Consider the following 27,177-nt stretch of genomic DNA (forward strand, 5'->3'; position numbering starts at 1 on the left):
GAGTTGTCACATAGAAGAGGGAACTTCTCTATCGTCCTAGATACAGTGGCTTAAACTACAACAAAGTTGGTTCAGGTCCAATAGGGGGGTGGGAGGGCATCCAGATTGTATGAGTTGTCACCTGGCACACCAGACTGTCACTTGAGGCGGTAAATTCTCCTTCCCTGGAGGATTTCAAACAGAAGCTGGATGATCATCTGTCAGAGATGCTCTGTTGGTGGATCTTGCACTGGCCAGGAAGTTGGACTAATTAACTCTCAATTCCATGAATCTCAATAAAAGTCTGTGGGATAAGGATTACGTAGCACTGAAGTGCTTTGCTATGAGTGCAGGATCATTGACATGGGAACAAATCAAAGCACCTGAGTAGATGGGAAATGGTAGGTGGGAGATTATTACTGATGAACAACACAGCATTATGAAGCCTTCAGTTTTCTTCATGACTTAACATGGTGTTGCTGTAAAGATTTTCTTGGAGTAGTCTTGAACAGACATGCTAGCTGGTACATTCCAGATGTGCTGAGATTACAATTGCCAGATTTCTCAGCCATCCTGGCCAATATTCTGATTGGCTGGGAATTCTAGGAACACTAATCCCCACACATCCAGAAGGCACCAGGGTGGGAAAGGATAATATATGTTAATGGGATGAATCACTGCAATTTCTCTGTTTTAAATCAGGGTAGCAAGCTTTCAGTTAAATATATAGCAACTTTTGGCACAAATTAAGGGTTTCATGCAAGGTATGGAATAGGTTCAACTATACTAAAGCATGAAAGAAAACAAAAATTGCCGAGAGAGAAGTAGCAGGTTGGATTGATAATTTATTTTATCTGAGAATTTAAAAAATGTAGAATGGAGGCATTAGTCAAAACAGTCCAGTTTTTCTTTCCATAGACAGTAAATTACTATTCCATCTTTAGAGGCTAAGCCTGGTTATTGCTGACAAAAATATTTCCTTTAGAAATGAGACAGACATGTGGCATTTGATGACAAGAGATGGGTGGTCCATCACAATATATCCACAACATTTTAAAAATACTGCCTTTTGGCAAGTGTTTCTCATGTTGTTCTCATCAATTACCACTCTATTTTGCTTTTACTGAGTGGTGTTTTATAACTAGACCTTTAAAAAATTGCCTCAAAATCTTAAATAGCAACTTAGAACATAGTCAAGTTAGGAAGTGGACTTATTATACATTGATTCCTAAAGAATTGGTATCACTGGTCAGAGTTTGGGCAAATGGAAAATTAATAGCCTTGGGTTTTTTAAAATCAATATTTTTCTTCACAATAGAATATAACACTCACTATAATAATGATATATTTACTCAAAAATAAGCATCCCTGTAATCGATATTGCTTACTTCTTGTTTAGTGTGCTTAAGAACTGCAGTCTGAATATGAACCTAGTCTTCATTTAAAAAAAAAAGCTTTGTACCCTGTTTTCAATGCCAATACGCACAGGGAAAAATGTCTCAATGGAAAGTTAGGCAAGGTTTAATTTTTCTTGAAAAAATAAATATTTATGTTCTCTCTCCTGCCATACTGTCTTTCATATAACTACTTTTTCACTAGTAGACAATATTATTCCAGGAATATATTTCAGTCCATTATCAGGTAGTGATCCAAAAGCAGAAGGATGAAATATTGTTGGCTAAGTAACAACGCAATCATAACTCTATTTGAACAAAGTAAGTTGCACTGATTTCAATTAATTTGCTGCTCCAGAAATCTGCTTCAGACATTGACCTAGATATTGCAAATCAAAAGTTTTTTCTATTCATTCTGTTCTCCGCTAATTTAGGTTCCATTAAAATTAAATCTATAGTGCCAATCTTGGTTACAAGCCTTGGTTATGGCTTAATTTCTCACAAGCCACAGCCTACATTAGAAGTTATCAGATAATATTTCATAGTAATTATCAAAGACATTTGAGTATTCCTGGCGTGTCATGTGAATGACTATCTTATCAAGGGGTAATTCTGAGGAAGAACTGATTGTAGAGGCTCTTTCACACAAAATTACATTCCTTTGAATCCACACAATATGGTTGTTGTCTTGCCCTTCATGGGAAGTGAACTCTTACCCATATACATCATGGCAGTTGTAATGGGCAGAAGAAATTGCCCTTAGGAACAGGAGGAAGAGTCGCAATCAAGATAATGATCAGATAAAAGAAATTTGAGACTAAAGCAAAGATGTAATTTGAGAAAAGGTCTTTGACATGATTGTTCCTAGTTTTCTTAAAGATAAAGACAGGGATAGGGGGAAGCACATTCAAAAAAGTTACTTTGAGGTATGATTAGCGGTGTATAAATTTTATAAATAAATGCATACATGAAATAAAGGCTCAGCAGGTCTCACAGAGGAAAGAAATCTCAGTGCGATAAACAGTTTATGCTGTAACTTTTCTAACACAAATATCCTTGCAAATGATTGTTCTTAGGTGGAGAATTCTTTTCACCAAGCCTGCTGGGATAGAGCAGGCAGTGTTTTCAACATGTCAAATATTGCCAAGTGAAGTTCAAGAACAAATCTCCTATTTTCATAACAAGACAGCTGACAGACAGATGGATGACCCTTTTTACTTTCCTTTTAGATATCCACATAAAACCATTTATATTTTCATATAAATCCATCATGTTATGTTTTACATAATATGCTGGATGGAGAAAATTAAGACTATTAGGCAGTAATTTTTACAATCATTTCTGAGTTGGAACTTTTCCCCCAAAAAATTCAGAATAGAATAATGGCTCCTGACTCATAATTTAGATCACTTGGAATAATGGGAAAAAGGATATTGTCAAAAGAGAAAAAAGCATGGGAGACATTTTTTTTCCTTGTTTGTAAACCTTCAAGTACTAGCAAGACAGAGAAATGGCTTTAAAATAGGTAACAAATAATGTATCGCTGCAATTCCAAATCAAAAATCCTATCTTTGCTCAGAATTGTATACCACATACCAAGAAGAAATTTTCTCTGGGGTTTAAACCTTCTTAGCCGCTTTTGATCTCTGCAGTGGTATCTTCTTGTAAATAGCATTTTAAACAATATTAGTCTTTAAGACTTGGGAACCACATTTTCTTGATTATTTTAATTGGAATTTTTATAGTTTTAAATCACAAGATGTTTATTAGTATTATGTTGTATGAATCATATTGAATTCCTTAGCTATCAAATTGCTTTATACCATATAAACTCAAAAGTTGTATCTTTTAATATTGGTTGTAAACTGTCTTGAAAGACTTAACCACTGAAGTGCAGAGAGTGGTTGAGACAAAGGATTGGCTAATTCCCCCCATCAGCATTAGTTTCCTACAGTATACCGTGTTCCTATGTATACCCTACTTGGCCTTATTTTCAGGGAGGTCTTATTATTTTTGAGGTGCAGGAGGTGGCGAGCGGGGTCACCCCATGGCTGCTGCTGTGTTGCAATATTTTCGAGGAGGGCTTATTTTCAGGGGACGGCTTATTTTAGCACATGCGCTCAAAAGTCCGATTGGGCTTATTATCCCAGGAGGTCTTATTTTGGGGAAAACATGCACGCACGCACACACACACACACACACATGCACACACCCCGAAAATAATACCTCCCCAGATATATCTATCTATCTATCTATCTATCTATCTATCTATCTATCTATCTATCTATCTATCTATCTATCTACCTACCTACCTACCTACCTACCTACCTACCTACCTACCTACCTACCTACCTATCTATCTTGAAATTTCAACTTTATTATGGCCAACAGCCATTATAAAATATTAGAATATCAAAGGTTTTTCAAAAGTCACCTGATAAAGAGGGGGAAATGTACAAAACCAATCAGAGTATAGTTGATAACTGCCTTTTCTGGCACTAATAATCAAAATAATAGGTCAAAGCTATGAGAATACATAATAGGCAAACTAATCCTAATTATTTAAATATTATGTCTGCCCATTCCAATATGCTATGGGCAGTTTACAGCTTCCTCAGAAAGACACTACATAAAAATAAAGATACAATGCATAGACTCAAAATAGACACATTATACAATTATCCTATATAAAATATACTAGGTGGTGCATAAAATAAGAAAGTATCAGTTCATAAGAAAGTGAATTTAAAAAGACAGCAACAAAACAAAAACATAAACGTAAGAAGTGGTTCACTGTTCAAAAAAAAAAGTTATTACAAAGGAGTTTAAGAGGCTTGCATATTTTAGCAGGAGTTTTTATTAAGTAACCCTTCTTTCCTTTTGCTATAGGATCTCACCAGTAGCAAAATGGATAGAAGGTCAAAATCGTTGCAATTATATTGCATAGCATGGCATTTACAACAACAGCAGGAATATCATTACCAAATTGTAGACTAACCTGTCCAGCAATAAGTTGGGGGCAAACAGCAGCTTTCCTGGATGCTCCACAGATCTCCACACTAGGCCAATCATCAATATCTCTAACCAGGCACATTCTAGTAGATGAACTTGATCATGGAGTGTTAAGTCCACAAAGCCTTAAAAAAATTGGAAAGGCAGGATTTATTAGAACAATTTATGAGAATTATGAGGTCTGTGCCAAACTGCAAAGCTTTGGTTGACTCATTCAATTGCAACAGGTTCATGGATCAAAATGAAAACCACTTTGATGTAGTGAATTGGATCAGGGAGGCACAAATAATTGGTGTGTGTGTGTGTGTGTGTGTGTGTGTGTGTGCGTGTGTGTGTGTATGTATAAATAAAGACTGGTAATTTGACAAGTTGTTGCTTTTTTGTGCTTTAAAAAAGTAGAGAAAGAAATCATACATCATACATCCCAGTCAAATGGTTGTCATCTATTTTTGAAAACCTCCAGCGATGGAGAATCCACAACTCTGAGAGGCAAGCTATTCCACTGATTAATTGTTCTCGTGGTCAGAAAATGTCCCCTTATTTCTAGGTTGGATCTAGCAATAGCAATAGCAATAGCAGTTAGACTTACCGTATATACTCAAGTATAAGCCGAGTTTTTCAGCCCACTTTTTGGGCTGAAAAAAGCCGCCTCGGCTTATACTCGAGTCAGTGAAAAATTTGCCCGAAATGGAGGAGAAAAAGGGGCGGGGCCATGCCGCTGGGTGACGCTCGTGAATGGCCCGGCGCCCCTGTGAGTTTCCCCTCCCTCTGTGTCAGTTTGCTGCGCAGCGCGCACCGCACCATCCCCCCTCCTCACGTTCTAATGTAATGCAGGGCTGTCTTACGATTCCCCTTCCTCCCTCTCCTGCCGCTCTGCAACAATGTCCCACCTCCTCCTTGTTATGGCAAGCAGCCACATAGCGATGTCCCGATGATGAGGAGGAATCCAGTTTTGAAGGATTTTAACTCTTGTGTTTTAGCTTGGTTGCTGAATGAGCTAAGGTTTTTGTACTTTTAAAGTTATTGTTGATACCATATTGTTTTTATTGACCCTCTTTTCCACTTACAGAGCTAGTTTACTGTTTTTCTTTGAAATAAATATTCAAAAACATTATTGGTATCTATTTTTATTTTTGAAATTTACCGGTAGCTGCTGCATTTCCCACCCTAGGCTTATACTCGAGTCAATAACTTTTCCAGTTTTTTGTGGTAAAATTAGGTGCCTCGGCTTATATTTGGGTCGGCCTATACTCGAGTATATACGGGTATATAGCGCTTCATAGAGCTTTCAGCCTTCTCTAAGCGGTTTACAGAGTCAGCATATTGCCCCCAACAACAATCCAGGTCCTCATTTTACCCACCTCGGAAGGATGGAAGGCTGAGTCAACCCTGAGCCGGTGAGATTTGAACAGCCGAACTGCAGAACTGCAGTCAGCTGAAGTAGCCTGCAGTGCTACATTTAACCATTGCACCACCTTGGATCTCTCTTTAACAAACTTCCATCCATTACTATTTGTTCTGCACTCATGTGCTTTGGCGAATAAGTCTATCAATTCTTCGCTGTGATAGCCCTTCAAGTACAGGGCGGGGCATAACCTTTTCCTAGGGGGTCACAGCAACACTTGTAATAACAACACAAATAATTCATACACCATTCGAAAGCCCATCAAAAACTGAGTTTATTGACACGATTTAATAGTCAGTATGACCACCATTAGCCCTTCGAACAGCATTCAAACGAGGTGGATAAGAACACAACAAATCTTCAAACAGTTCTGTTCGATTTTCCAGATTTTTCAACACAGTTTCCAAATTCATTCTCAAAGTTTCAACCGAATATCGATTTTGACCTTGCTCCTGAATCATCAGAGCTTCCACTTCATCCTTAATTATGGCCCCAATGTTCTCTGCCGGATTGAGATCTGGCGAATTTCCCGGCCAGACGTCATTGCCCCAAAATTCGACATTGTTTTCCTTTAACAATTGCTGAGTCGCATTTGCACGCATGCAAGGAGCTTTGTCATGAAGAAAGACAGCCTCACCAACCACCAAGACATTGTCTGGATCACTGAGAAATGGAATGACATTCTCCAATAAAATTTTCTCACGGAAATAACTGCCATCCCAGGATTCCCCTTTATCCTTCAAAACCCAATGCAGTTTCTTGGCTGTGAAAATGACAAAAATCCCGATGCAAGTCGGATTGCGAACGATTTGTCGATATCGTTCATGTTTGGCGATGTCGTCGACGTCTTTAGCCCAAATTCGATCGTTCTGGAAATTCGGTTTTCGAATGGCATAAACGAAGAATTCGTCAGATGGCGCCAAATGAAGAAAATCTTCCTCGGTCCATTCAGACAACCAATCGCACAACCAAAGCCGATCTTGAACGTGTGTTTGAGTTTTCAATGGTTTGCAAATGACGTGGAATGGCTTCAAACCTTCTCGTTCTCGATATCGGCCGATTGTCCTTTGATCAACTTGTTTTCCACGAATTTGAAGGATTTCTTGGGCCACTTTTCGGTTTCCTTTTCGTTGTTTGCGACTGCCAGTTGCAATGATGGCTTTGCTTTCTTGGGACAGTTGCAGAGGACGCCCTTCTCCAAATTTTGTGAAACATTCTTGGGCTGTTTTGTTCCAATTATCAGTAACCCAATCCGGATGACGTTTCAATTTGTTTGCAATCCATTTTCGATTGATAAACGTCGCTCCAGCATCGCGAGCCTCTCGAAAGGCAATGCATTTTATTCTGTCAATGATCCTTTGTTCTTCCGAATCGAATTTTCCAGCCATTCTTAAAGCAAATTTAACATTTAATAGCTCATTCAATTCAGTTTTTTATGGGCTTTAAAATGAGGTGTCGCGGAAGTTGTAAACTGCTGTCGATCTTGCTGTGACCCCCTAGGAAAAGGTTATGCCCCGCCCTGTACTAGAAGACAGTTATCATGTTTCCCTTAGTCTTTCTCTTTGATAGACTAGACCAGTGATGGCTAACCTTTTTTGGCTCCCATGCCAAAAGCAGGAGGAGGGCAGGGGAGTCGTGCATGGGCATGTCACATCCATAATGCTATGTGTGCGACAGCCCCCCCCCCCACATGCATGCATGCACGACCAGCCCCCTGCATTTGGTGTTAGTTTTTTCACCCTCTCCAGGCTCTAGAGGCTTTTTAGGAGCCTAGGGAGGGCAAAAACATCCCCCTGCCCCCACAGAGGCTTCAGGAGTTTCCCTGAAGCCTGCAGAGGGCGAAAAACAGACCTACAGGGAACCCAGAAGTTGGTTTGCTCGTAGGGCCAGTTTCTGCCCTCTGGAGCCTTCATGGAAGTCTCCTGAAGACTCTGGAGGGCAAAAAACGGACCTATGAGGAACCTGGAAGTTTTGGAATGGTGACTTCCAGTTTTGCTGTAGGGCCAATTTTTGCCCTTCTGGGCCTTCAGGAAAGCCTCCTGAAGGCTCTGGAGGGCAAAAAACAGTTCCTTTCCTGAATTTCTGGTTTGCCCATAGGGCCAGTTTTTTGTGCTCTGGTGGGCGAAAAACGGCCTCAAAAGAAGGCCAAAATCAGCTGGCCAGCATGCGCATGCACGCTGGAGTTGACAGGGCAATGCCTCGCATGCCCTAACAAATGACTAACATTCATGCCATAGGTTCGCCATCACGGGGCTAGACATACCTAGCTCTCTCAACTGTTTATCATATGATTTCACCTACAGACCCTTTATCATCTGCATGCTTTCCGTGGTTATGATGTAAACATTACAAGGCAATTTCCTGTTTTTATAATGGAATCCTAAATGAAATGTGTAGCGGAATAATAGTACTTCTACATTTCAAAACTATTATGTTTTACAATTACTTACCATTGTATGCAAACTTGTAGCATGTATTGTATGCAAACACCCAAGACTAGCAAGTGCCCGACATGGAATTATGTTTGTATGCATGTGCACACATTCATGTACATGACAGGAATTATACATTTATGACTTTTATAATTAGACAATCAGAACTTATTTTTCAGCTAGGAAAAATATGATTTTTTTTTAAAAAAAATCCTTTCTTTCTGCCCACTTCCTAACACTGTTATGAAGAAAACACAAATATTTGTCTAGAAGTAAAGAGAATCTTACTGAAAGATCAACTTTCCTGGTTAGCTTCTTGGGGATCAACAGAATACACACTGGAGTTCACAACAGGAGAAGATATGAATTGTGTTTATATATAAAGTATAATATTGTGTGTGTGTGTGTGTATGTATGTATATGTACTGTATATGTATATATGTGTGTGTATGTATGTATGTATGTGTTTGTGTGTGTATATATATGTATATATATATATATATATATATGTATGTATATGTATATGTATATGTATATTGGTGTGTGTGTGTGTGTGTGTGTGTGTGTGTTGTGGCCCAGCAGGAGCCATTGGAGCTGCCACCAGACTCTGACAGCGAGGAGCCCTATGAGTAGGCTCTGGAGGATGTGGAAGACCCTGGTCAGGGTTCCGATTCCGAGCACGGCGCAGAGAGGCTGGTTGGCCACTAGGAGTCGCCTGAGCCTTGGACCAGTGGGGAGGACACAAGGGAGAGTGAGCCTGAGTCCAGCAGTGAGTTGTTCCTGGATGCCCAGCATTGAAGAGTTAATAGGCATAAGGAACAGTTGCACAGTTACAGGAGGTAATTGCACTCAGCTTGTGGTCATTAGGCTCCTCTTCAGACTATAAAAAGACTACTTGTGCACACACCCCTCTTTGCAGAATGTTTGTAACTACCTTGGCAGGCTGGATTGCTGCCAAGGGTTGTCTGAGTTGCTGCCAAGATCCTTATCTGTTTGTTATGCTTGGCTTTCAGCCACCGAGGTTTTGGTTTCTTGCTATTAAAGTGCATTCCAGTTAAGCTTGTCTCGGCATTCGTTACTGGACAGAGGAGGTGGTCAGAACATACATACATACATACATACATACATACATACATACATACATACACACAGATCTTGGCATATTCAGGTCTTTTCCCATGTAAGATTGATCTTGGTGACGTTTTGAGGTCACACTTGTCATCTTCAGCTGGTGCTTTTGACTTTGTGCTTGCGCAAAAGCATGAAGCCAAAGGCACCAGGCTGAAGATGACGAGTGTGACTTCGTCGAAACATTGCCAAGATACTGTCAATCTTACACGGGAAAAGACCCAAATATGCTAAGACCTGCATACCTATACCCGTGAAAATCTACTAAAACATATAAAATCTTGAGTTATTTTTGATTTTGGGGTTAGTCCATTTTAAGATTGTATTATTAGTACCAAGATAATGGTCTCTTTAACAAAATATTCACTATGTCCTGTTCATATTCTTAAAGAGGAAACTTATATGATGGACATATTTTCCCATTGAATAACCTATTTTGATTTTCCTGCTGCATTAAAATCTCAGATTTATCATTGAATGCAGTATATAACTAGCTCATTAACATAAATCTAAAAATGACACACATCTATTATCATCTAAATCTATCTTTACCCTTCTCTTTTTAAAGAGCCTTTTACTTTTTAAGACACTTTTTTTCAGATTCATTCTCTGTCTCATTAAATTCTTAATTCTTTTGGCCTCAGTCAGCCAACATTTTATCCACATGGAATGTTTTGCTTTCCATTAGTAGCATCCCTCCATGTCCTCAAGAACTGAGTGGTCTCCAAGTATTGGATTTACCACAATTAAGGATATATCTCACATTCATGGTAGATCCTATCCACAGGTCCTTGAATTAAAAATAATTATTAAAAATAATCAAAGCAGTGTGGAATATTAGAATACAGATATGTGTATTCTACATCCTGAGCAGAAATTGGATTATTTTGAGGACTGCTATATTTCCCCACAAAAGCTAATTCTCCCTGAAGGTAGAACTGTTGTACATATAGTCCTTGTTTAGCAACTGCTTTGTTTAATAAGTTTAATTTGCAGTTAGGGCTCCGATGAAACATTATTTTTATGACTTTCATAAGTCTTTAAAACAAAAGAAAGCTTAAGTAAAATCATAAGCACAATCACAGTTTCACCGAGTGACCACTTTGCTTAATGATCAGGTTGTTGTTTCCAATTGTGACCACTAAACAAGGGCTACCTATGCAAGAACAGAACAAACAAGTTTGGGCAAAAGAAAAACAATCTGTCTAATGTGAGACACTAAATAGCCATCCTTACATTATTTGATAATAAAAATAAAACTTTAAGGTAAACCAGAATGTAGCCAAGTCTAGTATAGATTCTTGCTGTAGATTATATTTGAACATTATGCTGATTAGAAGTTTAATAGGACACCTGTAATTGATTGCTCAGAGCTGTTAGTTGCGCAATTGATTGCTAAAACTCTAAGTTCTACAATTGATTGCTTAGAACTAGGAACAGGATGCTCTGATTAGATCTGAGAACTATATGTCTTCATCCAGGAACTGGGAACAAAGCATTCTGCTGGAGGATAGGAACTGTTCCTTCTTCTATTGGAGCTTAAACTGATGAAATATTTTTTCGACTAATCTGTCCATTCTGGTATATGTAGATAAAAATACAGGTATTCCATTTTCTTCTTCCTTTTCTTTGAAATACTGTTTTCTAGTATATCTAGAGAGTACCAACATTATTGACAATATGAGAAATAACAGCCATTTAAGGAGACTGGGAACGTGGTGGCTCAGTGGCTAAGATGCTGAACTTGTCAATCAGAAAGGTCGGCAGTTTGGCAGTTCAAATCCCTAGCGCTGCACAACGGAGTGAGCTCCCGTTACTTGTCCCAGCTTCTGCCAACATAGCATGTAAAAATGCAAGTAGAAAACTTGTCCCAGCTTCTGCCAACATTGCATGTAAAAATGCAAGTAGAAAAATAGGGACCACCTTTGGTGGGAAGGTAACAGCGTTCCATGCGCCTTTGGCATTTAGTCTTGCCGGCCAATGACCATTGAGATGTCTTCGGACAGCGCTAGCCCTTCAGCTTTGAAATGGAGATGAGCACCACCCCCTAGAGTCATATGTGTGAGGGGAACCTTTGCCTTAAGGAAACTAATTATTCAAAAATCTACCGATTTTTAGTGATAAAACTGAAGAGTTACCAGTTAAAATATTTGAGGCATCCGATGTGCCTGTTCATATTTCAATCCTTTGAAACATATTTAGATGAAATTGCAATGTACTCATAATGAATTGAATTTGAGGCTTTATTCTAATACTCCTAGTACCTCTGCTATGAACTGGCTATATTTTTGCACATCTATTTCAGCATACTTAGCTGTTGTGACCCAGCAGGAGCCATTGGAGCTGCCACCAGACTCCGACAGCGAGGGGCCTTATGAGTCGGCCCTGGAGGATGTGGAGGACCCTGGTCTGGTCTTGTTATTAAAGGACATTCTCATTAAGCGTGTCTTGGCTTTCATTGCTGGACGGAGGAGGGGGTCAGAACACTTAGCTGTCAAAAGATATCAGCCAGTGCTGGATCATATCTAAGCCAGCTGAAGTCATAAATGAATAAGCTCCATTCAGCTTCCTCCAAAATAAAATGAAAGATCTTACTATATCTCAACCCAATGATAATAGATGATCCATGTACTTGTCCCAAATTGCAGCACCTGTGGTGGGATGGCATAAAACTACATAGAGTTGTAAATGAAGTAATATGCCAAGCATACACTATCAAGGGCCTTATGAATGGTAATGGGCGAATGACCAAGAAAGAGCTATATATAATACACAAATGCCATTTAAAGAAATGCCCAGTTTCTGAAAATAACAGATGAACAGTATGAATTTCAAAAACATTACTGAAATTCCACACAGATATTAAATGAATCCTTACCTATTGTATGGCAACTATTCAACAACAAACTCTTTAATCAATGAGATTTAATAATAGATTGTATTCAATGAATTTTGAATTCAGATTAACATAAGTGAAATCATTGTGCAATGGTTTTGTAAAACAATGTATTCAGCAGTATAAAATTGAATATCAATTATCAAATTAGTAGCATTCATGAAAGAGACTTAAAAAGATTTGGTAGGATTAATTATCCTACATGAACATTGGCAAATGTTCCATTGGCCCATTGGCAAAACCAGGGTCTTATGAAAAACTGTCAAAGGGGGGCAATAAATTAATAGTGCATGTGAGATGACTTTTCCAGTTTGACTACTGATCTGCAAATGAGCCATGAATATGAATCTTATATAATTTTATAATAAATTTTATAATTTGCTATTGCTTTCCCCAAAGAAAGATTTCCCTCTACCACCATCCCCTTGGGTACAGATAGGTGAGGCAATACCAAACAGGTAGACTTTGACTTATGACCACAATTTCTGTTACTAAGCGAGACATTTGTTTAATCACATTTTACGACCTTTCCTGCCACAGTTCTTAAGTGAATCACTGCAGTTGTTAAGTTAGTGACACAGTTGTTGCGTACATCCCTCCTGAGCTCCGTTTTCACTGGCAGGGGGTTGCAGGAGGTTATCCCAACGGAAAACACAGACCAGGAGCTTGTTTTCACTGGCAGGTGCCAACACAAGTGACATCAAGCTGGCCACCCCCCCCCGCCCACTCACCCCCCCAGCCCTCCGAGGTCAAACACAACCCTGATGTTGCCTTCAATGACATCGAGTTTGAAACCTCTGAATTACATTGTAAGCTGACCAGAGTTGGACAACAATGAGATGGTCAGTGAATACATTTAATAAATAAACAAACAAACACATCTGTAAAATGAGTCCTTCCTAAATTTCTTTTGCTAAGTGTTATGCCCCTCCCTATTCTGTCATCTATTTTGTAGGCAGCATTCTCAAGATCATTCTTACATAACATTGCATCCAGTGATGGGATTTTTTTACTATCGATTCTCAGGTAATTCCACCAAATGTACAGAAAAGGCTGGATCATCCATCAAAGGGCAGGTACCCTCTTGCTGACTACATTATGATTTCTACATTATCCATAAAATTTAGCTTTCAGTTAATGTACGTAGTGTTATTTGCATTTTTGGTTTGCCCAACTATTTTTTTTTCCAAAAGAGAAAAAAAATGATGATTATACATAAGAGGACATCAAATGTCCACCACTGCGAAAAGTTGAAATCCTCATTTGGGTGTTTTGGCTGTGGAAATCACTTTGCCAGAAATTACGAATGAAGCTCTGCCTGTATGTACAAGACACAGAAAGATTTCTTGGCTAAATATTTCCTCTTCTGAATAAAATCATTTTAGCTTTGCATGGCCAGCTGTGGGTTGTTTAAGAGATAAAAATATTGTTGACAGTTTTACTGTGTATATATTGTTTTCTGAATAGCACAAGCAGAAAAAATGAGAGCTGTAGCTCAATGCTATCAGCAAACACAAAGCTTTTCATCCCCATATTTTATTGTTTCTTAATAGAAAGGGGGTGGGGAGATCAAAAGTTTTGAGTTGCCTTTTTCAGCACAGAAGAAAAACAAACATTACTATGGGTTGCATGGCACCTTCCTAACTATTTAGTTTAAGCCTCAAACTGGAATCCAAGCAGGGGAAAAGGAAATTGCAGTTAGTCAAAAACTGAGGCAACGTGTTTCCCCTAGATCACATAAAAATATGGATTATATCCAGGGCCCAGTGATTGAAGCCATCCAGGAATGAAACCATCCAGCGTGAAATATGGCAAAATACTAGGAACACCATGGAGTCAAAGTTCCTTCTATTTCTTTATGTTCATCATACAGATTACCCAAATAAAAAAATAAATAAGCAGTCCTTCAATTGAACCATCATGGACACTATTGGCTTTTTTTTACTCTACCTGAGGGAAACCTCTGAAGCCATCTTGTCTCATTCGGATTTGTCAATCTACATCATGTTGTGTTAGATTTCCTCAATCAGAGTTTAGAATAATATTTGAAATAAATGTACTCTTCAGCAAGTGTTCTCTCGCTGATCTTTTCCCTCTTTTCAAATGTGCACGTTTACTTTTTCCTCCTTTCTTCAAAAAGATTTCTCTGAAATTTCCTCAGAGCTGCTGTTTTATACTTTATTTTAGTTTTATTACTTTTTAAGCCACCCAGTCTTGCTATATCAGTGAAATGGGTTGTGGTGTGTGTCCATGTGTGTGTCCGTGTGTAAATAAATAAGATAAATATCAGGTCCAATTACACGTTTGAAAGGAAAAGGAATGGGAAAAAGAGAGTTAGTGCAATGGGAAGGAGCTAAAATGAAGCACATGGATTTTTGTATGTTTGATTTAGTTATTCATTTATTTGTCTGAATTATAAATGTGCCATCTTCTGGGATTAGTTCTCTTTCCCAACTCTTTATAGTATTCTGGACACATCTTTCTCCTCTTGTACATCCATGTTCCAATAAGGTGTTTACACAGTTGTCCGTTTTACGGGGTAAAAAGTTCTATTTGTAGTGGTGTATTAACCATTAAGCAGACTCAGCACATGCTTAGGGCACCAGGCCCAAGGCACCAGGGCAGCTCAAGGTTGAGAAAGAAAAAAAAACAATGAAAATTTGTACAGTATGTACAAAGGAGGGGGCCACCAAGATTTGTCAGTGCTTAGGGCACCAGTGAGCCTTAATCCGCCACTGCCTATTTACCAAAAACTGTGGAAGATGATTTTTACTAAAATTAGAGATACCATATCTTAGCTACAAAACTCCTGGTGATAATTTAGATGGCAGCAAAGAGTTACAGAAAACTCTGTCTTCTAAGTGCCATCTAGCGATCATCCAAAATGTCTGAGTTCTGGTAGATGTAAAGCACAATGACTTTATTTTGTACATAAATAGTCTTCTTTTTAAAGTATTGGTACATGTGTGTGTAAAACTGTCATCCGTGAGTGTTTGCAGGAAAAATAGTCTGTTGCAAATTGCTGGCTCCAGAACTCATCACCTTTTTTTTAATACTAAGAAAAAAAATGATATCCTTTAAAAAAAAAATTGGCAGGGAGTTTGTTTTGGGCCCTTTCCTTTTTCATCCCAAAACAAATCTGTGCTTGTAGAATGAAATCCTTTAAGCCTAATTATTTTGTAGCCTGCATTAGGGTCATGATCCAAGATACCACATCTGGTGTTAATTATTTTAAAAGGTCATTTTACATTTGCTATTATGGACCATCCTATATAAAAGTCAGAAAAAACCTTTTAAAGGAAAATGGAGCTAGTATTTACAATTGTAATTATAGAAATAGCCATAAAAATTGTCCACTTTGCATTAAGTCCTCTATTTTAAAGGGCATGACTGTTAGATCGGGTAATGGAAAGGCACATACAGGCTAACAGTAACAACAGCTCTTTATTGTAACAGAACAAGTATGAACAATCCAGCGAAGGTTGAGTCTGACAGCAGCCCTTTTATAGGGAGCTGTCAGACCCTTCGACCAATGAGATTAAACCTCTGTTCCTGCCAGAACAGAGGACCTTGGTGGAAACCATTATAACTGTAGCAAGTATCTAACTATGATAACCATTTTATCTAAACTGGTCAAAATTATGACTTCAGCGAAAATTTACAATAATCCATCTGTGCAGTGTTCAGAGAGACAGAGAGGGAGAGAGCCTCTTTATATAATCACATAATATAATTACATGATTGCTTGTTTCATTAGGGTACTTAAATATAAAGGAAGAAAGGCAGCAGCATCTTTTACAGAGACATAAGAAGAGGTGGTATTCAGCAGGTTCTGACCAGTTCTGGAGAACCGGAAGCAGAAATTTTGAGTAGTTTGGAGAACCAGTAAATACCACCTCTGACGGCCCCACTCCATCTATTCTCTGCCTCCTGAGTCCCAGCTGATCGGGAGGAAATGGGTATTTTGCAGTAACTTTTCTCTGGAGTGAGGAGGGAATGGAGATTTTACAGAGTCCTTACCCTGCCACACCCACTAAGTCACTCCCACTAAGCCATGCTACAGCCCATAGAACCGGTAGTAAAAAAAAATTAATCCCACCCCTGGACATAAGCCAAATTTAAACCAATATATACTTGTTTTCAGAAACTGTTGTAGTTGTACAAATTCTTTAGTTTTAATTTTTGTAGTAACAACTGTTCGTCTTGAAAGAAGATAGATAGACAAACAAAAGCAAGACAATATTGTCACAGCAGAAAAAAAATCTCCTTAATTACAACCATTTATTGGTATGAGAGAGATTTTGGTGTAGTGGTTAAGGCACCAGGCTAAAAACTGGGAGACTATGAGATCTGGTCTGCCTTAGGCATGAAGCCAGAGGCGTAACCCTGAACCAGTCACTGTGTCAAAGCTAGGAAGAAGTTAATGTCAAGCCATTTCCAAACAGCTTGCCAAGCAAATTCAGAGACTTGTACAGGCGGTTGCCAGGAGTCAAGAATAGCTTGAAGGTATGAAAAAATAAAGGCCTACCAATATATACCTGTTATGAACTATAGCAAGAGAGCTAAATTTTATGTTTGTTCAAATTGACTTCCCCTTTCATTTTATTGGCAAAATAAATCTGGCATTGTCAACCAGATCTAAAAGAGCAAAATCCAAGTCAGGTTGAGAATGTGATTGACTTTGACTTAGATCCTACCAAAGGGGTGCAACCAGTTTAACCTTTTCTTCACAATTTCACACACAGCTATTTGCATAATTTATTTCTATTTCTAGAACTTATTGGAACTGTGAAAGTAGTGTTACCTGATTTGGACTTCAAAAATCTGAACTATTATTACTGGATGGTAAGATAGAAATTATATTTCTCTGGATTATTTTTATTGCCATCTGTAGTTGCCTGTATTTCTTCAGCCCAAAGTTATGCAACCTGATAGAAATGCAAGAACAATGTAAGAAGAGTTGTGCTGTATCAAGCCAAAGGCTAAACATTTAAAATCATGGCCTCACACTTACCAACTAGATAGTCCCACCTTTTAAATTGTAATAATATATGATGATTCCATATGCAGGTAGTCCTTGACTTGCAACAGTTCATTTAGTGACTGTTCAAAGTTACAACGGCACTGGAAAAAGTGACTTATGATCATGCTTTCACAGTTAAGACCATTGCAGCATCCCTATGATCATGTCATCAAAATTCAGATGCTTGGCAACAGGTTCATATTTATGACGGTTGCAGTGTCCCACGGTCATGTGCGACCGTCTGACAAGCAAAATCAACAAATCAACAAGGAAACCAGATTCACTGAAGAACTGTGTTCTTAATTTAAAAACTGCAGAAATTCACTTAACAACTTTGGAAAGGAAAGTCATAAAATGGAGCAAAAGTCACTTAATAAATTTCTCATTTAGCAGCATCAAATCTGGGCTCAATTGTGGTCATAAACTGAGGACTACCTGTAGCATTCAGATGGATTAAACAGCAGGCAACCCACATAGACCATAGTTCCCATCTCCGATTCACATAAATGTGCACACAAATAGAAATGCATTAATGGGTATTTTCCACACCATTATCCATTTCATTAACTTCAAAGTTGGGCATTTCTGAAAAGTTCCTATAAACTCAATATTTGGGAAGCAATCTAGACTAGTAGCCTTCATATACTTTCATGCTTTGTAAGTGCTTTGTAGGATAAGAGTTTCATAGTTTTTGTATTTGATCCCAGAACAGTATGCCTAAGCATCTCTATTCAAATCCTAGCATTATTTCCAGATTTCTTGGTTAATCAGATGGAATTCTGGGCTACAATCAATCAGCTTCTTCATTGCCACCTTCCTTGGCCTTCCGTTTGCCTACAGAGTGCTGTTTCTTTCAAGAAGACCATGTTTTAATTACCTCATTATGCAGTATGATTAGTAGAAGACAAGGCTGCTTACTCATCCCTGCCAGAGAAATGTTTCAGACAAGACACTGTATTTATTTTTGTAGTTAGTAATAAAACAATATCTGAACAAAATCCTTCATCTTATTACCATTATCTTATCACTGTCTGTACCAGTCATAAAAGACAACAGCTACTGAACCTCTCCTTCTGTCAGACTGCTACTAAGGGCTTCATGGGAACTTTATAATGGACAGATTAGTGTCCAGAGGGATACTATTTTGGAATTTCAAACTGGACCCACAGCAAAAAAATGCATTTATTCAATATCCCCAGGTCTTATTAAGAATCAGGACATTTGTAGTAAATTTTATAGCAGAAATTTCAAGCCCTATATACAGATCAACATAGAAGAATACAGTGGTTATTGTGATACACAATAATCCCACTTTTAATGGGTCAGACCTCGTGGGCGAGGATGCCAGCACCTGAGTCAGGTTTCAGTTTCCTTAGAAGGAAATCACCAGAGACTGATGTATGTTCCTGGGCTGTAAGGTTTATTTACCCATAAATACACTCAAAGGATGCATCCAAAAGTTATCTTTATCTCATAAAGAGTGTTTGGGGGGTTTGTTTGTTTGTTGATCTCATCACCTCCTTTCCAGGGTATATTACAAGCTGCTTAAGATTCTTCTTTGTTCTGTTCTGTTCTGTTCTGTTATTCTGTTCTATTCTATTCTATTCTACTGTACACTACACAACACCACATTACAATTCACCTATCTATATTTCAATCATGAAAATAGCATGGAAATTTCTTTTAAAGAATTCTCTACATATTATTTCTTTTCCATCAACCTAAATGAAAATAATTCAGCACACATTCAGCAGAAATAAATCTTTTTCCCCATCTGACTTCTTGAAGGACTTGGACTTTTAGAGGGTTTTAGGGAGAACAAATACATTTTCTCCATCTTTCCTGGCTTCCTTAACAGTGACTGTTCAGTGCAGTGGTGGGTTGCTAACTGATTTACTACCGGTTTGCTCACGCATGCACAACGTTACTGCACATGCGCAAAAGCATCTGAGTGGGTGAGCGGAGCCTCCCGCCGCAGTCACTACTGGTTCGGCCAAACTGGGAGAAACCGGGAGCAACCCACCTCTGGTTCAGTGGCAAGCCAGGATAGTAACCACCTCTCTTTGACTGATGGGACACTTCTTGTTCAGGTAATTCCACATCAGAATTCCTTGCTTTGATCTTAACACAGATTCAGTTAGCACATCCCTTAAGGTGGGAGAGAGTTCTCTTTTCACAGATTGAGAAGTAGCCAAATTAAACTTGACTGACCAGTTTCACTACTTTCAATCAATTTCTTTTCACCAGCACATATTGTAATACTTGTTTCAACCATTCACACCTTATTCTATTTTGCAATAAGGAGATAACTTGCAGGTTTATTTTGCTGAGTTTCATTGCAAATACACTGTGGAGGCAGCAAAAGGGTCTCCTTCCTATCCTTCCATAAAGATGATTAGGGCTTCAACTTTATTAACTATGAAAAAAACCATGTCAACCTCACTAAGATTTCTAAATAACACGTGCAGGATACTAACATAGATTTCTATAGCAATACCTGAACTCGCTTCAAGTTTCTTCCAAGGCTGAAAAACTGTGCTCCCTTAACTATATGTGTTAGATCACATTTATCTTGTAGACATAAAGTTTTTTTAAAAAAAAAAATCATAATATTTTTAAAACTGTGATTCTCTCTCTGTGAGGAACTTAACTTCCAAAGCCACCTTACATGCTCCAGCAATAGCAAATTCTTCCACAAAGAAGCTTTTCCTTCACCCATAATTCCTGGAATGTCTCTCTCACTAGGTTGGGTGATTGTCACACTGACATTCCAGGAAATGATGCTGAAGGGAAAGCCTAAAACAAATCGCATGAAACAAATGAATCACATAAAACAAATGAAGTAAACTGAATACACCAAAGAATATGGCATTATGACATAGACTGACTTGACGAAATGCTACATAATATCGAAGGACAGCATTGTGACCTGGCAAGTAATGTCCCCGGAAAGTAAGCACATCCTTGGTAGACAGCTGCTGCTTTGCCAGTAGCCATGACCAGTGGGACAATTGTCATCTGAAACAGTTGTAATTACAACTATAATGAGAGAAATGAAACCTTAGAAGTTTACAACAACTGGAAGGGAAGCAGCTAGATATATAGCAGAATTTTGTCACCGAATTCATAGTGGGAAAACCTAGAAGGTTCTGTTTAAATTAAATTCATGGCCAAACACTAGCTTTCTCAAGGAGAAAAAAATGTCAGCATAAAGTAATAGATTGCACTTATATTTTCTTTCTAGAAAGTATCTGAGAGATATCCTCCTTCTTATCTTTTAAAATACTCAGTATGTCAATAAAATAAAAGTGTTACTACCTTGGGAAATTGAAATTTTAGTTCCTAATATCAGCAAGAAGCATTCATTTCAAAAATAAATATAGTGAAATGAAAATAACATTTTAGAGCAGGGCTGTCAAACTCCTGGCCCGCGGGCTGGTCATGCCCACGTCCGCTTTAGCAAATGGAGGGAAAGTCCTGATATGTCACATGACACTATTGTGATTACGTGAGTTTGATAACCCGGTTTTAGTGGATTTTTTTAAAAGTAATTAATGTGTTTCTGTAACAATCAGTGATCAGTGGCAGCACATTACATAGATGCAGTTATGTGATCCTTCCATTTTAAAAAATGCAGGTCTATCATATACTGGAATGCAGCAGAGCTTGATTTAGAAAACTGAACATACTGTGCTATACCAAAGAAATGAAGGGTATCTTAAGAGTTCATGGCCTGGTTATTTGTTTAAGTCATTGAAAACTAGACTTAGTCTTTGGTAGAGGCATCTGCAGCACTTTGATATCTCCTTACAAGTTAAACTTAACCCTGGCTTCAGAATGGCTAATAAATCCTTTGAGCAGAAAAGCCTCTAGTAAATTAGATGTCCATTGAAACAGTTTTAAAACATAAAGAATGAACAACTGAATCTAATGTAACACAGATTTCTGTCTGACTCAACAGTTGGCCTTTTTGGGGTCTATGCCACAGCTAGCTCTATATTTGTGGACATTCTTAAAAGAATTAACTGAGATTTTAAAGTTTTATGTTTATTAGCAGTCAAAGGAAACAATGAACTGTTTTTTTTTGCAATCCAGGAACAGGCAATTTAAAAACTCTAATTAGCCTTTCTTTTTCTTAAAATGCAATGAAATGATTCATAAAATTGTCTATTATTGTCTTGCTGTTGGAGATATACTACATGAATTGGAGCATTATGCTGCTATTGTCATACTTTTATTGGAAATTCCTCAGATTATTAATTATACTTCTTATCTATATCCTTATTATTTGAAATATATCAGGATGTCTGGCAGATAGACAGGATACTGAAAAGATACATTTACAACTGATTTGCAACAGCAGATAGTTGACATGTAATATTCATCAATATTTGAACTGATTCTTTTCTGCTAGAAAAGCAAGAAAGTGAAATTTGGAGAAATCTGGTCAGGGTTGACTCAGCCTTCCATCCTTCCGAGGTGGGTAAAATGAGGACCCAGATTGTTGGGGGCAATATGCTGACTCTCTGTAAACCGCTTAGAGAGGCCTGAAAGGCCTATGAAGCGGTATATAAGTCTACTGCTATTGCTATTGCTATTTTGTTGAGTTGTTTGGTATATGATACAAATTTCAGGCTTCCTTTTCTCTTTTCTATTTTTTAGTTTTTATCATATACTGAGTTTACACTATCATTTTAAAATTCAGATAATATTCATTGTTAGTATCTGTAATAACTAAATATACATTTGCCATTTGTATTTTAATTAGTGCAATGGAACCATTCTGTTGACATTATTAATAAAGAAAAAAAAGTAATCCATATAGCTTACACATTTAAAAGAAACCTATCAATTTGTGGATTTACTGATGTAAATACAAATACTTCTATCATTCCTACGTTATTATTAATTAACTTATTTTTATCTGTACAGAAAACTGATAATTTCAGTGAATTGGACCAATCAAATATTTATGGGAAAATAATCTCAACTTATTCTTTTAAAAAAAATATTTTAACAAAAATCATATTTTTTGAATAAGAGAAGATACAAAGAATTGCATAGATCTGCTTTCCTCAGCTTTCAGGATCAAAAATTAGAGAAAGGAAAAGGCAAAATAAATTTTAGGAATTTAACAAATGCAATTGCAGGAAGAAAATGCTTCCAATGCTCTCTGGGAATTTCACAAATGGATGATTTGTGTTAAGATTATATTATTATTAACTCTTGAAGTTGAGTATGACAGATGTCACTGGATAAAAAATAATGATAAGTAAAGGATGGCCTTCATTTTAGATAATGTAATAGCTAAATAAGATGGAGATAGAAGATTATCCTATAGAAGCATACGAGGATTAATGTATGGAGATGTTCTCACAAATTTTATACAGGGTGTGTATTTTTTTAATATGCATACTTAAATCAAGTCCAGAGCTAACTATATTACAAAAAAAGTTAAGATTTTAATTTTTAAATCAATTTAGGGGCCAAATTTGCATTACAACTCTAGAATATCTTTTCTAGCATAGCAGATAGAAATATGATCATGCTCTGTCATGCAAAGAAATAGTGAGCAAAGAAAAGAATGTCCAGTGGAAGAAAATAAACCAGAAAAGACTAATGTGAACAGTAGAACTAAGGGAAACTTAGTAAAGCATCTCTGAAATATAACCCAGAAGGAAGCAGAATAGGGTTTCAAAAGTCTGTTCCAAGAGCAAATTCCACCCAGGATTAACTAGTCCCATTTCATCTGTTATACTGGATCTCACAGTGGCCAACAAGATGTATACGGATGCTCACAAGACTTGACTGTATCAAAATAAACCCATTATGGCTTTCTAACAATCAGCTCACATTGCCAAGAGTTCAATTCCGTCAATCCTGAACGGCTCAAGGTTGACTTCCAACCTTCCGAGGTGGGTAAAATGAGGACCCAGATTGTTGGGGGCAATATGTCAACTCTGTAAACAGCTTAGAGAGGGCTGTAAAGCACTGTGAAGCGGTATATAAGTCTAACTGCTATTGCTATATAAAGTTGCAGTTGATAGTGAAGAGGGGGTAAACAGCCAGTAGTATTTTAGCAGCCACTGACAGCCTGGCTGTAAATAAATCTGCTAGGCCTTTTTAAAATTATGCAAATTGATTGCTGTTCTCTCAGTTGCTGACAGACAATTTCATAATAATACCCTCTGTGACAAAGTGTATTAAACCTTAATTTAACAGACGTCAGTTTAATGGACTCTAGATAGCTCAGAGACATTTTTCACCTGGACTTCACCCTCATTTGATGGACTGATATCTGTTAATCAAGTTTAAATGAAATTGGCACTATTTATGTCAATTAGGTAATTACATAAATGATGTAAATTGATACACATAATACATATTCAAGTGTAACAGACACTCTCTGCCCTCAGAACAGTCTAATAAATTTAAGTTTTACTGCATTTTGTCTAGCCTGAAACGCTTTATGTTTAGTTTCAATGGATGACCTCAAATTCTAATATTGTGAGGAGAGGAAAACATCAAGCTGCTATTTAAGAAAAGAAAAGCATTAGTGTAGTTATTTAGAGCTTATTGGAATCCTTTATATCCAATTGTGAAATTATCTGTATCTATTATGGAAGTACAGTATTTTCATAGAAACATGAAGAGAAGAGAGGAGGGGAGGGAAAGAAAAGGAAGTGGAGGAGAGAGAGGAGAAAAAATGGGGGGGGGGAGGAGATTTACATTCCTAAGTGTAGCTTGTAGAAATGGAGCATTAGCCTAATTTCAAAAATTACACCAAAAGTGAGATTAACTCCAGTCTCTGGAGTAATCTGTGTGGTGTCCAGAGTCTGATGTACCTCAGTACAAAGGAAAACAAGCTGTTAAAAAAGATCTCAGAAATAGGAAAAAAGTAAAAGAATGGACGCTCCCATCTTTTATGGCTCTGGTTCTTCCTGCCACTTATTTCAGTCCTGCCCAATGCTGGTATGTAGTCAAATCCTTCACAGATGACTCCCATGAAAATGGAGTTCTCAGTCAAGCGAAGTTTCCCACCCATATTCTAGACAATGGGAGAACTAAACGAAATACATTTACCGAGTTTGCAAGGCAATTTATAAAATTTACTTTTCAGCAGAAAATTGTTAATTCATTTTTCACAATGCCACTGAAAGACATTGACAATGACATTGCTTACATTTTCATCCTTTATTTCAGGCAGAAATAAATTTCCTGTATTTCTACAAATGTAAACATTTCTCAGCTACCTAGGCTCTGACTGTGCCTAAATGTTCCTTTCACTATGATCTTGTTAAAACCGTCAGCAATTTGGCTTTCACTTACAATTCATTATAAATGGACTTTGCTCCCAAGAGCACTTTTTTTCTGGCTCACCTCTCCCCTCCTCCCTTCTTAACACACTTTGAACAATTGCAAATCTTACCACTCTCATCTCGGGAGCCAAACACAATTAAAGCTTTTTTGAGGTTTATCAGTGCTCAGCAACAGACTTTGAATTGTAATAATCTGCATAACGCTGTAAAGTTAATAGCAGCTGGGTTTGAAAGTCAATAAACTCTACATTCAACAACTGGATTAGGATTATTCAAATTAAGATACAATTACAGTAGGAGCATAGAACATAAGTATGAACAGACAAAAGCTTTAACCGTGAAAGATCAAATGAAATGATTATGAATTGACCTCTTTGGCATCAGCAAACTGAGATGGGATGGGACATCTTTAGTCAGAATATCACATGATTTATTACTCAAGACGTGAAAAATAAAGAAGTAGTAGTTGTATACTTACAAGAACTATAGCAAGAATAGTACTTGATTACATGCATTCAATGACCAAATAATATCTAGTAGACTTTATGGACAATCCTTTTATATGATGATCATTCCAACCACCGAAGCAAAGGATGAAAAGGATTCTCCTCTATGACCAAGTTCAATTTTAAATCTACAGAACACGTGCTGCTTCTGATTGGAGACTGGAATACCAAAGTTGGATACAAGAAACAGGAAAATGTAATTGGATTGTATGACTTAGAAAACTGAAATGAAGCAAGACGCCGATTTATCAATTTCTGCCACTCCAATGATTCATAGCTAACCCTATCTTCAAACAAGCAAATTGAATCTTGAATACATGGGCATCCTCAGATGAAGTATATAGAAATAAAATTGACTCCATTACTGTTAGAGCATCAAATTATAGCATCAAAGACATGGCCATGCTATCTGTGGAACAGGTCATGAATTTCTCATGTGTGGATTACGAGTGAAGCTAAAAAGAAGAAGAAAGCCGATCAACTTTCACAATATGATCTTGAATCACCATTTGCAAGGAATTGCTTTGAAGTCCTTACCTTCATTGAGGAATTATGGAATGAACTTAAAACAGTCATTAAGGATGGATATGAAAAGAGACTGTCAAAAATTAAGAAGAGAAGAAAGTAAACTGGATGTTAGAACAATGAAAATTGCCAAGAAAAGAAGAGAATGAGAGCCAAGGAAGACAAAAATCTCAGAATGGAACAAAAGAGCTTCAGAGAGAGGCGAGACAAGACAGCATATTACAATATCTGTAAAGACACTAAAGATGGAAACAGACATGTAAAAACAAGCAAAATCTTTGAAAAATGAAGAAGGTTCTTCCAATCTCTAATTGGTATACTAAAGGATGCCAATGGACATTGAAAAGAAATTAAGGGAAGGTGGAAAGAATATACTGACACACTACACAGTAGAGATGTCAATGCCTACTTTTAAGAGTCTTCAGTATTGGAAAGAGGTTGCGGTGGCTCAATGGCTAAGATGCTGAGCTTGTCGATCGAAAGGTCAGCAGTTTGGTGGTTCGAATCCCTAGTGCCATGTAACTGAGTGGGCTCCTGTTACTTGTGCCACCTTCTGCCAAACTAGCAATTCAAAAGCACATAAAAATGCAAGTAGAAAAATAGGGACCACCTTTGGTGGGAAGGTAACAGCTTTCCTTTAGTGTTTAGTCATGCCACATGACCATGGAGACTTTTTCGGACAGCGCTGGCTCTTTGGGTTTGAAACAGAGATGAGCACCACCCCCTAGAGTCGGGAATGGCTAGCACATATGTATGACGGGAAACTTTATCTTTAGTATTGGAAAATGAAGTTAGAACAGAACTATCATCAGTATCAAGTTGGAAGACTAGACGAACTGATGGAATACCCACTGCAAGCAACAGAAGTATCAGTCAGGTTTATAACCATACTATGCCAGCAAATATGGAGGATACAATGGCCAACTGATTAGAAGATGTGCAATCCAATATCAAAAAAGAAGGTTTAAGAGAGTGTGCAAACAGATATACAATATGCTTAATTCCACATATTAGCAAAATAATGTTTAGGATCATCCAATGCAGATGGGAGCCTTACATGGAAAAAGAGATCCCAGATGTTTAGGCTGGTTTTAGGAAAGAAACAAGAGATGTTATTGCTTATGCAAAATGGATAATTGAGAAAGCCAAAGAATACCAAAAAGAAGTCAATATTTGCTTCATTGGCTATAAAAAAGCCTCTGATTCTGTGGAAAGTGCTCAGAAAAATTAAAATTTTAGAATATCTCATAGTCCTCATGAGAAACTTATGTACAGGTCAGGAAGTCACAGTCTGGACAGAATTTGGTGAAACAAAATGACTCCAAATGGTAAAGAAATGTGACATGGTTTAATATTCATCACCTATTTATTCAACCTATATGTGGAATATGTATTAGGTAAACTGAATTTGAAGAAAACAAGTATGGTTTTAAAACTGGAAAAAGAAAAATCAATAACATGTACTACCCCGAAAGCTGTACATGCAAAGGATTTGCAAGTGCTAAACATCAAAGAACACTGGAGGGGATGGGAATAAAATTAAATATAAAGAAGACCA

General features: G+C 37.5%; 1 protein-coding gene across 3 annotated transcripts in view; it reads right to left on the reverse strand.

Annotated features, from left to right (window-relative positions):
- Nucleotides 1-27,177, reverse strand: part of ESR1 (estrogen receptor 1) — a 250,814-nt gene that overhangs the window by 13,676 nt on the left and 209,961 nt on the right. For all 3 annotated transcript variants that reach the window (XM_087718286.1, XM_087718285.1, XM_087718284.1), the window contains one exon: nucleotides 4,372-4,510. In XM_087718286.1, coding sequence (XP_087574412.1) covers nucleotides 4,372-4,510 — 139 coding nt within the window. The remainder of the gene's footprint in view (nucleotides 1-4,371; nucleotides 4,511-27,177) is intronic.

This window comes from Thamnophis sirtalis, unplaced genomic scaffold (genome assembly GCF_051295495.1).
Source record: "Thamnophis sirtalis isolate CommonGarterSnake01/CBP01778 unplaced genomic scaffold, rThaSir2_p1.2 scaffold_6, whole genome shotgun sequence".
NCBI classification, from domain to species: Eukaryota; Metazoa; Chordata; class Lepidosauria; order Squamata; family Natricidae; genus Thamnophis; species Thamnophis sirtalis.